This window comes from Mauremys mutica, chromosome 2 (assembly GCF_020497125.1).
Source record: "Mauremys mutica isolate MM-2020 ecotype Southern chromosome 2, ASM2049712v1, whole genome shotgun sequence".
NCBI lineage: Eukaryota > Metazoa > Chordata > Testudines > Geoemydidae > Mauremys > Mauremys mutica.
Genome location: NC_059073.1, coordinates 8,101,037 through 8,113,394, shown reverse-complemented (window position 1 = coordinate 8,113,394; position 12,358 = coordinate 8,101,037). Strand labels below are relative to the sequence as shown.

The 12,358-nt window shown below is 48.6% G+C and overlaps 1 protein-coding gene across 6 annotated transcripts in view; it reads right to left on the bottom strand.

Annotated features, from left to right (window-relative positions):
• The window catches only part of TOP1MT (DNA topoisomerase I mitochondrial), a 58,018-nt gene that overhangs the window by 33,975 nt on the left and 11,685 nt on the right, over positions 1-12,358 (bottom strand). For 5 of the 6 annotated variants that reach the window (XM_045003542.1, XM_045003543.1, XM_045003541.1 and 2 more), the window contains exons 6-8: positions 11,731-11,789; positions 5,689-5,796; positions 2,914-2,986 (exon numbers count right to left, since the gene is read on the bottom strand). In XM_045003542.1, the coding sequence (XP_044859477.1) occupies positions 2,914-2,986; positions 5,689-5,796; positions 11,731-11,789 (240 nt within the window). Of the gene's footprint in view, positions 1-2,913; positions 2,987-4,160; positions 4,308-5,688; positions 5,797-11,730; positions 11,790-12,358 lie in introns of those variants that run through there. The other variant, XM_045003546.1, reaches the window with a different exon arrangement.

Genomic DNA, 12,358 nt, shown 5'->3' with positions numbered 1-12,358 from the left:
AAACAAGCCAGGCCCCTGTTAGCCCTGTTCCGGAGGAAAAAGGGTTAGTTGGGCTGGCTGTGGGGCCATGCCCTAATTACCAGAGGGGATCCACCTGCAGGCCTGGGTAGCCAGCCGGCCCTATAAAGCTGGCTAAGAGACAGGAAGGGGGGAGACAGGAAAGGGAGGAGCGTGGGCTCCAGATCCCTGCTGGCTGGGAAGCTAGTAGTCACCAGGAGTGTTGGGCTCTGTAAATACCTGTCAATAGGTGGTGGGAACAGACACAAACAATAAAAGGACACGGGTGCTGCACCTCGGTTGGTCTCTGGGTGTTTTGGGGCCTAGGCCGGCGAGGGCCCGGTTACAGAGGAGTACAGAAGAATAGCACAAGCATGTAGGCCGAGGCACACAGTGAGTTACGCAGCGCAAGGGATGTAAAAGGCAAGAAGAGGTTCTTTAAATACATTAGGAGCAAGAGAAAGATGAAGGAAAGTGTAGGTCCCTCTACTTAGCAGGGAGGGAGAGCTACTAATGGATGACATCAAGGCGGCTGAGGTGTTTAATGCCTATTTTGCTTCAGTCTTTGCTAAAAAGGCAAATTGTGACCAAAGATTTAACACAATTAATATTAACAAGGGGGGGAAGGAATGCAAGCCAAAGTAGGGAAAGAACAGGTTAAAGACTATTTAGATAGCTGTATTCAAGTCAGCCGGGCCTGATGAAATGCATCCTAAGGTACTTAAGGAACTAGCTGAAGCAATCTCAGAACATTAGCAATTATCTTCGAGAACTCATGTAGGACAGGGGTCTGGAGAAGGGCAAACCTAGTACCCATCTTTCAAAAGGGGCACAAAGAGAATCTGGGGAATTATAGACCAGTCAGCCTAACTTTAATGCCCAGAAAGACACTGGAATAAATAACTAAACAATCAATTTGTAAGCACCTAGAGAATAGCAGGGAGATAAGTAATAGCCAACATGGATTTATCAAGAACAAATCATGCCAAACTCACCTAATTTCCTTCTTAGTTAGGGTTACTGGCCTAATGGATGGGGAGAATCTGTAGACATGATATAGCTTGATTTTTAGTAAGGCCTTTGACACAGTCCCATGAGCCAGTCTCAATCAAAATATGGAAATGTGGTCTGGATGGAATTACTACAAGGTGGGTGTACAACTGGTTGAAAGACCATACTCAGAGCATAGTTATCAATGGTTCACTATCAAACTGTGGGAGTGTATCCAGTGGGGTCTTGCAGGGGTCAGTCCCGGGTCCGGTATTATTCAATATATTTATTAACGACTTGGATAATGGAGTGGAGAGTGTGCTTATAAAATTTGTGGATGACACAAAACTGGGAGGGGTGGCAAGGACTTTGGAGGATAAGATCAGGATTCAAAACGACGTTGACAAATTGGAGAATTGGTCTGAAACCAACAAGATTAAATAATAAAGACAAGTGCAAAGTACTGCACTTCGGAAGGAAAAATCAAATGCACAACTACAAAATTGGGAATAACTGGCTAGGCGGTAGTGCTGCTGAAAAGGATTTAGGAGTTATAGTGGATCACAAACTGGATAGGAGTCAATAATGTGATGCAACGGTATTAACAGGAGTGTCATATGTTAAGACATGGGTGGTCACTATCCCACTATACTCGGCACTGGTGAGGCCCCAGCTGGAGTACTGTGCCCAGCTCTGAGTGCCACATTTTGTGAATGATGTGGAAAAACTGGAGAGAGTCCACAGGAGAGCAACAAAAATGATTAAAGTTTTAGAAAAATCTGACCAATGAGAAAAGCTGAATAAAACTGGGCATGTTTAGGCTTGAGAAAAGAAGATGGAGGGAGGACCTGATAACAATTAAGGCCTGTTATAATGAGGATGGGGATCGATTGTTGTCCATGACCGCTGCAGATAGAACAAGAAGTGATGGGGCTTAATCTGCAGCAAGGGAGGTTTAGGTTAGATATTAGGAAAAACTTTCTAACTATAAAGGGAGTTAAGCTCTGCACTAGGTTTCCAAGGGCAGTTGCAGAGTCCCCATCACTGGAGGTTTGTAAGAACAAGTTAGACAAATACCCGTCAGCGATGGTCTATTTATAGTTGGTCCTGCCTCAGCATAGGGGAGGGACTAGATGACCTCTAGAGGTCCTTTCCAACCCTACATTTCATGTAACGGATTCGCTCATTGTGGGTGTCACAGCAAAATGGCATGAGTGTCCCAGGCATACGGGTGGCATGAAAAATGAGACAGAGATGCTTGTGGGAGAAATGGATGAACGGGGCAGGCAGGGTGGCATCAGTGGCAGCTGAAGTGGTTAGAAACCAAGCTAGGTAAGCAGAAAGGGATGGGATTACATTTGGCCTTGGTGATGAAGAGAAGTTGTGTGACACACAAAAGGGAGTCAGTGGAGAGGCTGAGAAAGGGGACAGGGCACAGGTCACTTGCTGGTGTGAAATAGAGTGAATGGCGGATTCTCTGTAACGAAGTCTTTAAATCAAGAATTGAGGATGTCAGTAACTCAGCCAGAGGTTATGGGCCTATTACAAGGAGTGGGCAGGTGAGGTTCTGTGGTCTGCAACGTGCAGGAGATCAGATCACAATGGTCCCTTCAAGTCTTTGAACCTACAGTGAGAGTCAAAGGGGACTGTACCAATACCAGCCTAGCTCGGAGCTAAGGAAGATCAGCACAGCTTCACTGACGACAGTAGAGCTACATGGATTTACACCAGCTGAAGGTCTGACCCATTTTTTCCAATCCATCAAGATTGCTGGATAGGCCATAACTACCTTATAAAGAGTTCACCTTCCAGGAACACGTAACTCTAAGAAATTGAAGTGCCCAGGCATTTCCTGTCACAACCCTTTAAATACTGAATCATTTACAGAGGCTACAGCAGCTCCAGGTACTTCAGGATGCTTCTTACCAGGTCTCTGTCATCAGTCACCAGGAGTTTCCCTTCAGGGCCAGTTCTCACTTTCTTTGGGGCATGCGCTGATCTAGAACAAACAGCACCTGTTATTATTTATAAACGTGCATGACAAGGATCAGCCCCACATCCCGCCTAGCTCTCCTCAGACAAGCACCACATTCCCTTTAAACACACCAGCCTGTTGAGATGAGTTCCTGTCTGCATCCTGTAAAACTTGCCCATACCGGTAATGCCCTGGCCTCTTCTTTTGTCATTCAGTGTTGAACGCATTCTAAGACAATATGCATTTCCTCACCTTTTGGGGGCGAAGCCAGACTTTAAGGCACCTGCTCCCCTGCTTGGTGTAAACTTTGCTTGTGCCAATCAAAAACGGACACAAACAGGCTTTGGGCCCCGTCCCCTATGACACTTCTATGATGTCATAGTTGGTACTTTATGGCCTGCCTGCCATGTGCAGGCAGGGAGAGGAGAAAGAAAAACGAATCCTGTGTATCCTGTGTACCCCCGTAACCGAGCCTGATCACCTCGAAACCTCTCTCTCAGCTCACGTGTTTCAAACAGAGCTTCTACGTTTGCCGATCGTTATGCGTTGGTTTGTATTTGTAAGTATCAGTTATTACTAAATGCTGCATCTTTGTTTATAAATATTGTTAGTAGATATTTTAGTCATTGTGTGTTTTAAGTTTCATTAACTCTATTAGCTAATCATACGCTCCTCCCTTACCCCTTGTAATTATCCCCAATAAAACTTTAAATTGATTAATTTTAGTGTGTGTGTGTGTCTGCAGTTTGCATCGTGACCCACACTCTCCTTGCATCCCTTACCAATATAGTCTGTTGCCACGTGCAGCCTGGTAAATAACAGGCCTGCATTTTCTTTCGCCCCTGCGAGTCCGTGGCCATCTACACAGCCTATGCGATGACTGGCCCTATGAAGCTGGGTCCTTAAACATGCTCATAGGCAGCGCAAGAGTCCTCCGTTTGGGGAGTCTCATCTGCAAGCGCCAGCAGCAACCTGGAAATGGGGAGGCCCACCAGCGCCTGGACCGTGGCCCCACCCTCACTCCATCTCTTTGTGCCCCCTCCCCAAGATGCCACTCACTCATCTCCACCTCTTCATAAGGCTGCCAACCCTCCAGGATTGTCCTGGAGTCTCCAGGAATTAAAGATTAACCTTTAATCAAAGACGGTCATGTGATGAAAGCTCCAGGAATACATCCAACCAAAAATGGCAACCCTACCTCTTCCCCCGAGGCCCATCCTGCTCCTCTCCGCCCCCTTCCCGGAACGGGGTGGGAAGCCATGGCCCCATCACTTTTTCCTGCCTTAAGTGAGCAATGGGGGGGAAGGGAGGGAGGAGAGGAACAAGCGGTGGGCAGGGAGAGGCCTCGGGGGAAGAGGCAGAGTGGGGGTGGGGCAGAACGAGGGTGTGGCGTGGGGGAAGAGGTGAGGGGGTGGGGCATAGCGAGGGCGTGGCCTCAGGAGGAGAGGCGGAGTGGGGGTGGGGCAGAACGAGGGTGTGGCGTGGGGGAAGAGGTGAGGGGGTGGGGCATAGCGAGGGCGTGGCCTCAGGAGGAGAGGCGGAGTGGGGGTGGGGCAGAGCACAGGCGGGGCCACGATCTGGGAGCCAGCTGCCCTCCCCTTCTATGGAGCTTTGCTTCTGGCACTCCAAAGGGGGCAGCAGGCCAGTGCACCACCAGAGGGGGGACCCGCATCACACCCGTGGCTGGCCTCTTTTCGGGAGGCTAACCCTCCCCGGCCTCTTATACGCGCCATCCAGGAATGTGCCAACCTATCTGATGACTGGGATTGGTGAGCAGAGCCCCTCAAAGCAACGGAGACTCGCCCCCGTCAGGTGAGGGAGAAGCCACAGAACCCAGACAACAACCGAGGACGGAGGACAAAAACGTGAACCAAAGGGACAGGGGTGCAGGTCACAGAGTGAAAACAAGGGATCCTGGTGGGGACACCGAGCAGAGAATCCCAGACAGTGCCCACTGCTCTGAGAAGGAGCCACTGGACGCTGCCTGAGGGAACTCTGCCCGGGGACCAGACACTAGAAAAAGGCCCCGGAGTCGGAGACTCTCCCATCCAGCATTGTCCTGAACGGCCTCATGGCCACCTTGGCCAGGGCTAGGAAGAAGTTGGTGAGATGGTCTCTGGGCCGTGTGGGCCATGAGCAGGGAGTGGGGAGAGGAATGGATGTGGGAAGAAGTGCAGCGAGAACCTCAGTAAGAGGTTCTGCAAGCTGGTGCAAAGCAGACAAGGTCCTGTTGGAGACCACAGTCCTCTGGTTTCTCCACTCAACAGCTACAACAGCCACGCAAGCTTCCCTCACAACAGCCCAGCACTCTGCTGCCACCCTGATGCTACAAGCTTGCTGAGAAAGACATGCAGGAGCCTTCATCCATACATGGACTATCCTGGGCCTTTCCAGCCATTTCAACGAGGCTGTTGCACTGCTACCAACTGGACCAGCGAGACGTGGAATCAAGCTACTTGTGCAGGGGCGGATGTGGCTGGGACCAAGCACTGATCACCTGGATTAGAGATGTCTGAAGAATACCCTGATTCCTCCGCCACACTTCTATTAGGAGTTGAAATGACAGGGGGTATGAATCTTAAACTCATGTAAAATCCTGCTATCTCTGTAGCCAGATGAGGTTGCAAGACAACCCTGATGCAATCTGAGAGCAAGGACAAGACAAAATGCCCTCAATGAAAATTAACATGCAGCTGAAAATGCTACAAAGGCTGCATCGTGCAAACCTTTCAGCGCTCCCCTCCCTGGGCTGGTCCTCTTCACCCTCCTGCTCCCTCGGATGAGAAACTTCCTGGTCGTTACAATCTGGACCGTCGGCAGCCGTCTCAAGGACTCTGAAACAAAGAGAGAGTCGGTGCGGCCGATTTGAATCTCAAGCTGGATGCATTATAAACTGATCCCTTGCCAAAGCAACAAGCAGAGGGCTAACCCCTCTTCAACGCAACAAAGACTATATGCCACAATCTCACTGCTTTGTGCTGTAGCAGACCCACTAGCTGTGTCTCTATTTTTAAAGGGCTGGACAAAAACTGCATACCTGGGCTGTTGAATCTCACCTTATGAGAATGGACTTGCTTACGGCAGCAACAGAAGGAAATGGTGTGGGTCAGACTAATGAGGGCAATTAGAAAAGAGAAATATAATTTACTTGTATTACGGCATTGGCTAGAAACCCAGCTGAGACCGGGGCCCCGCAGTGCTTGGTGCTGTATTCACTCATAGTAAGAGACAGTCCCTGCCCTAAGAGCTCACAATCTAAATAGACAAAGGGTGGGAGAGAAAACAGGCACAGAGAGGGGAAGTGACTTGCCCAAGGTCACTCAGAAAATCAGTAGCAGACCTAGGAACAGAATCCAGGTCTCCTGAGTCCCAGTCCAGGGCTCATCCATTAGATCGCCACGGCATGAGAGATGGAGGGCATAGACAGGGAGAGAAAGAAGAGATGAGACAGACGCTCGAGACAGTGCAGGAAAGATGCACCGTTATCCATTACACAAAAGAAAGGAGTGAAGCCAGAAAGGGAAAGAGATGTAACGGAAGCGAGAGAGAGAAGTGTAATCACTGTCAAGCTGATTGACAGTACGTTGCAATTAAATACAGCAACTAATGAAGCTTGCACTGCTGGGCTTATTCCTGAAACCTCTGGGGGTGGGTTTGTGGAAGCCGGGTAGCAGTTATTTTTCACACTGGCTTGTAGGCAGGTGATTTTTTAAAGCTGTGCTTATTACATCCGAGGCAGGTAAACAGACTCAAATGTTTTCCTGAGACTGCTTTTCCCTAGAGGCTATCGCTGCACTTGCCCCAAGGATGCTGAGTGATCGCAGATGGGATGGGAGACGGGCCCACTGGACTCTCTGGAGACTGAAGGACCAGCTTAAAACAGCGAGGGGCTGCTGCAGCAGTCTGCTGACCCAACTCGCCGGGGTGCATCAACAGCGAGGCTCCCACGAACGGGAGAGAACCAAGGGACGTAAACGTCAGACCCAGCTCACCCCCCAACCTCTGATCCAGCCAGTCAAAACAAGAGAACCTGATGGCGTAGGACACAGGGCCCGTGACAGGAAACAGACTCATCCAAGCCCATAGGTCTGGGCAGCTGGCCAAGCAGCAACAGCAGCAGATCAACATTCTTTTGGTGTGCACGGAATGATACCCGTAACTCCTCTGATGAGCTGTCTGGCCCAAATCAGCTCCTCCGAAACGTAAGGGGCCATCACACAGTCATCTGGCCTTTTAACCCCACAGATCCGGGCGTATGGCTTTCAAGGGGAATGAGCCACACAACTCCCGTTAATTTCAATGAAAGTTGTGTAGATGAATCCCCTGCTGGGCTTTGATCTACCCACCTGGGGCGGGAGTGGGGACACTTTACGGCAACGAGTGCTTCCGAATGTTCACTGCTGCAGCTGGTGTTGGAAGCACATTAGAAGTGGAGGGAATGGGGTTAACACAGAGCTGCCCGCTCTTAAGATTTGTTAGGACTAATATTAGATCAGATACATTAGTCACTAGAGTTAACCACCACACCTGCAAAAAAAGGGAATCACTCCCAACGGACGGGGCGGGGGGAGGGAAGATGTGATATAGCTTTAAGGAGTAAGCATGCCATATTCCTGACCTGCAGGTGTCACTGGGGAGCTACCATCCCAACAATAAGTCTTTAACCCGCATGACTGTGCCTACAGCAACTCCCTACAGATATACCCAGCATGCCCCAGGGCTGATCTCATTCTAGCCTTGCCTAAAGGCAAGCAACCAGTCTGTAATAAAGTTACAAACCCCAAAGCAAGCAACGTCTGCCTGCCTCACTAACTCCAGTATGCCAAGAAGCACTGTGGATGTCAATGCAGTCGTCTTAAAGTCAGCCTAGGGTGACCAGACAGCAAAAGTGAAAAATGGGGATGGAGGTGGGGGGTAATAGGAGCCTATATAAGAAAAAGGCCCAAAAATTGGGACTGTCCCTATAAAATCGGGACATCTGGTCACTTTAAGGCAGCCCTCCATCCAGAAAATCATTGGCAGAGCTTTCCCATAACAGAAAAGGAACTGGCAGAGAAACAGTGAAGTGTCTTCATTCAAATTCCCTATCACTTCAGTTTCACAGGATCCCTGCTGCCAACAGGGTCTGCTGCATGCAGGGGACAAGATTTCAAGTGTGATGACTGATTTGGGGGGGGGGTCCATTTGAGATATTAAGAGGTCTGGTTTTTGGAATGTCCCAAGCACCTGCCCTCTGGAAGTCAGCCTCTTTAAGGTGTCAGGTTGGGCACCAAGTAATTAAACACTAGTCACTTTGGGAAGAGCCAGGGTTATGAATGCATGAGGTTAACTTGCAGTACGTGCCTCACTGAAATGTCAGGGAGCAGACAACCATCCACTGCTGCTTAAGGCTTGATGCAATTTCATCCCCAATACTGAAGAGATGCAAGCGCAACTTTACATGCAATCATCCTTCAGCAATTAGTTAGTTTCTCTAGGACACAGGATAAGAGCTTATAACTGTGCTTGGTGGAGCTGTTTCCTTTTGGATTGGTTCCCCTCTGCTTATTTGACACAGCGACTGCCACTTCTATCTCTGACATCAATTCCCAGAGCACATGCAGGTCAAATACAGATTAGTGGGATCTGTTAAATCGGAACCCTCACCAGGGAGGGCAGGGAGAAAGCTTTACAAACATCCACATTAGCAGCCTTTGCAGCAACCACAAACAAATTAAGTAGGGTCACAAGCGGAGATATCCCAGGCTGGAATTCCAGTCTCCAAACAAACTGCTTTCCAAAGCAAGGGGGTTGGATGCAAGGGTGGGGGGTTGTGAAGTGTTGCCAGGTTACCTGATGCCCCAAAATTTTGGAAATTCAAATACAGAAGCAGCTCTGAAAAGAGATCAGTTTCACTCAAGGGGTTTCAATTACAGCTGGCTATTCAAAGGGACAAAGCCAGTGTTGCTGGACGTGACTCAGGCTGACATAATCGTGTGATGTGGGAGAACAGAAAAGTCTTGGTCTTTAACAAAAGCCCCATTGGCCTGGATGTTTCCTGCATGGAACAAGGGATTTTAGGCACCTTACTAAAAGATATGCTCCAATATACGTTATTGGGCTCGCTGGCATCACATAAGCAGGTATAATTGAGTTAGTCATGAGTCACTGGGCTCAACATTGTCCCATAACAAAGAAATAGAAACCCCTCCCCCTACAGGAATGACCGGATGAGGTTCTATTGCCTGTGTTATGCAAGAGGGTCAAATGAGATGATCATAACAAAATCCATCAGTGACACGCTTGATTCTCTCCAGCAAAGGAAGCAAGGCGGACACGTGTCTGGTATCTCCATATATTGACTAATGCTCAGAGACCTCAAGCGACGTTCCAATTGGTACATGTTAACACGGACACCCAAGGCAGTATTTCTCTCCAGTTTGGTTTGGGAGTTCACTCTGCCTGCGTGCTGGGTTTGGAGAGGGTAACAGCAAAGAACTTGCTGAACTGGTCCTGGCAACTCCAAGGTCTAGCTCTGGTATAGACAAGCTCGAGGCGGGCAGGATGACAACACATTGGTAACTGCTCTCTTTCTCCTCCAGAAACGCAGCGAGCCCAGAACATGGGCTTAGGGCTTATCTATTTAACAGCTGTTCACATGGGGTCTGTTCTTATTCGGAGGCACTGGGAGTCGCAGAGGCTTTGTCTACACTGGCAATTGAACGACAACACTTTTGTCTTTCAGGGGTGTTAACCCCCCCCAATCCCGAAAGACAAAAGTTTTGCTGCAACAAGTGCCAGTGCGAACAGCGCATTGTCGGCAGGAGCGCTCTCCTGCTGACAACACAAACCTCGTTCCTTGGGGGTGGAAGTTTTTTGTTAGCAGGAGAGCCGACAAACAGCGGCTACGCTGCACGACTTTTAGCAGTACAGCTGTGGTGACTCATTTCCCCATATGTAAAATGAGGATAATTCTTCCTTGCCATGTCTGTTTAGACCATAAGCTCTTTGGGAGAGGGACCGTCTCTTCTTAAGTGTGCGTGCAGTGCCAAGCACAACGGAGCCCCGATTTCAGTTGGAACCTACCGGCCCTAGGGTAATATAAATAATAATTATTCACAATTGACTTTCCCTCAGCACCACCATTGGGTTCAGAGTTCCCTGCGCTCCCTTATGGCCTTCCGTGTATTCTGCAGATAAAGAAGGGGGAAAGGTATTGGATTTCTTCCCAAGAGTTACACAATTTCAGCTAAACTCATTAAGCAAGTAACCGACATACTCCGTGAAATATGTCAAATGCCTAAAATCTGATTAAGTCGAAAGGGAGCTGGGGTCTCTGTAAATCAACACGTGAGAGGCTGAGCGTTGACTTGTTACCTAACCTCCTCTTAAGAGCATGCTGGGGTAGAGAAAATCCTTTTGACTCCCCTGCAAACATTTAGGGGTTTAACTCCCCCTCCACCAGCTCTCACATTCCCAGCAAGAGGCTTTGGAGAAGTCACTGACTCTAAAATGAGGGAAGTGAAAATTCACCAAGTTCACATTAACTCCTTCCTTTCATATCACGACACAACCCCAATATGTAGCAAGGTATAGAAAAATACAAACCTATTGGACTTCAGATGCGTATTGTCTTATCTTAGTGTTTTCTATAAAGCCCATCACTGCATTTACTGAGTACCTGTAATCAATCAACAGTCCCCTTCGATATTTACTCCACTCTGCTCTGAAGCAAAGGATTAAGGGCTTGATCAAATGCAACTGAAATCAAGTGGATACTAACGTGGGCGTTGGATTGGGTCCCAAGCTGGATGTAACGATTACATTGAAAACTGATGTCTTAGCCCTGCTTTCCTAGGCAAAGGAGAGGTGATCATTTAGTAGCTGGGTCCCTGCTTTGCTCAGAGTAATGCCACAGTGAGTGGTGTGAGTTTCTCATCACAGGGAGAGAAAATATCAATTCAGTGCAGTAGCAATTTGTATAAAAATTGCAGAGCAGCAAAGTTCCAACATTTCCCTGGTAAATCTGAGGCCACAAACAATAAGAAAAGTCTCCCAGCGCAGAAAACCTAGGAAAGGAAATACGGTAATATACAGCGATTATGGAAAGCTTAAGGCTCATCAGAAGCCCAGGTAAGTGAAACCAAGGTTACAAACCAACCAGAATGTTGTCAAAGGGTAAGTTTCTTTCAACGTTCCTCTAGTGGAGACAAAACCTAAGTGTTGATGCCTAGAGTCCTCCCCACTCACTCAAATCTCTCATCATTGTTACCACCGTTTCATCCCGCGCTGCTCTGAGTGGTAGTTAAATCAGTGTCCAATCTACACCAGCATTTTCCTGCATAGCACTGGGAGAAATCGCTAAGGGAAGTCAGGCGGGTCTCAGCTCAGGTGGCTAACCTGAGCCACAGCCAGGGCCGCCCAGAGGATTCAGGGGGCCTGGGGCACAGCAATTTCGGGGGCCCCTTCCATAAAAAAAAGTTGCAATACTATAGAACACTATATTTTTGTGGGGGCCCCTGCAGGACCCGGGGCAAATTGCCCCAGTTGTCGTCCCCCCGGGTGGCCCTGGCCACTGCCAGGGCCACAATGCCACACTGCTATTTTTAGCGAACTAGCATGAGTCTGCCTGCCCAGGCTGGTCGGCACACTCCCAGGAGCAGTGTAGACACATCTTTGGCAAACAGTTGCTCCTTGAGTTTAGCATGTTTGCACGTACGGCCTCTCCTGTCCACTTGTGCCATGGTCCATTCCCCACCCCTCCACATGCTGAACCGTTCGTTTCTCACCTGGGAGCGCTCTCTTGCCCTGAAGCTAGAATTCTGGTTGGGATGGACTCAGTCTCCACCTGAAAGAGATTTTATTACCTTGGGATCCAAGCAATGCACATTCTTTGAGACACAATAGCAGCTTGAAAAGAAGACCATTAGCGATAATGTTCCCAATACCAGAGATGCCACTCAGCTAAAGCCTGGGGCACAGAACCCAATATATTCCTCGCACCCTATTGCCAAGTTTACCCATTTCAACTCTCAGGCAGGCCAACATTTTCAATCAAAGGGACCTAAAAAGTCCATATTTAGGTGCCTACATAAATGACCTGATTTTCAAAAGGGCAGAGGCACCTGCAGTCTGTGGGAGTTTCTGCCTGGAACGTAGATTGTTTTGGCTAATACACTCTTTGGAAGTGTGTTGGACAATTTCCAGAACAAATACATGGAACTTACAATCCAACGTCAGAGGTGATGCAACGAGTCAGAGCGACAGATGATCAAGAATGGAATGAGCTACATTCCAGGGCTACAGAAATACGACAATGTAGCAACCGAGTTATGGTACACGTACATCTTAAGAAGTCCTATTAAGAGCAGGTGAACTCTTCTTGTAGGCAACAGAGATGAAGCGAGCTTCTAGGAG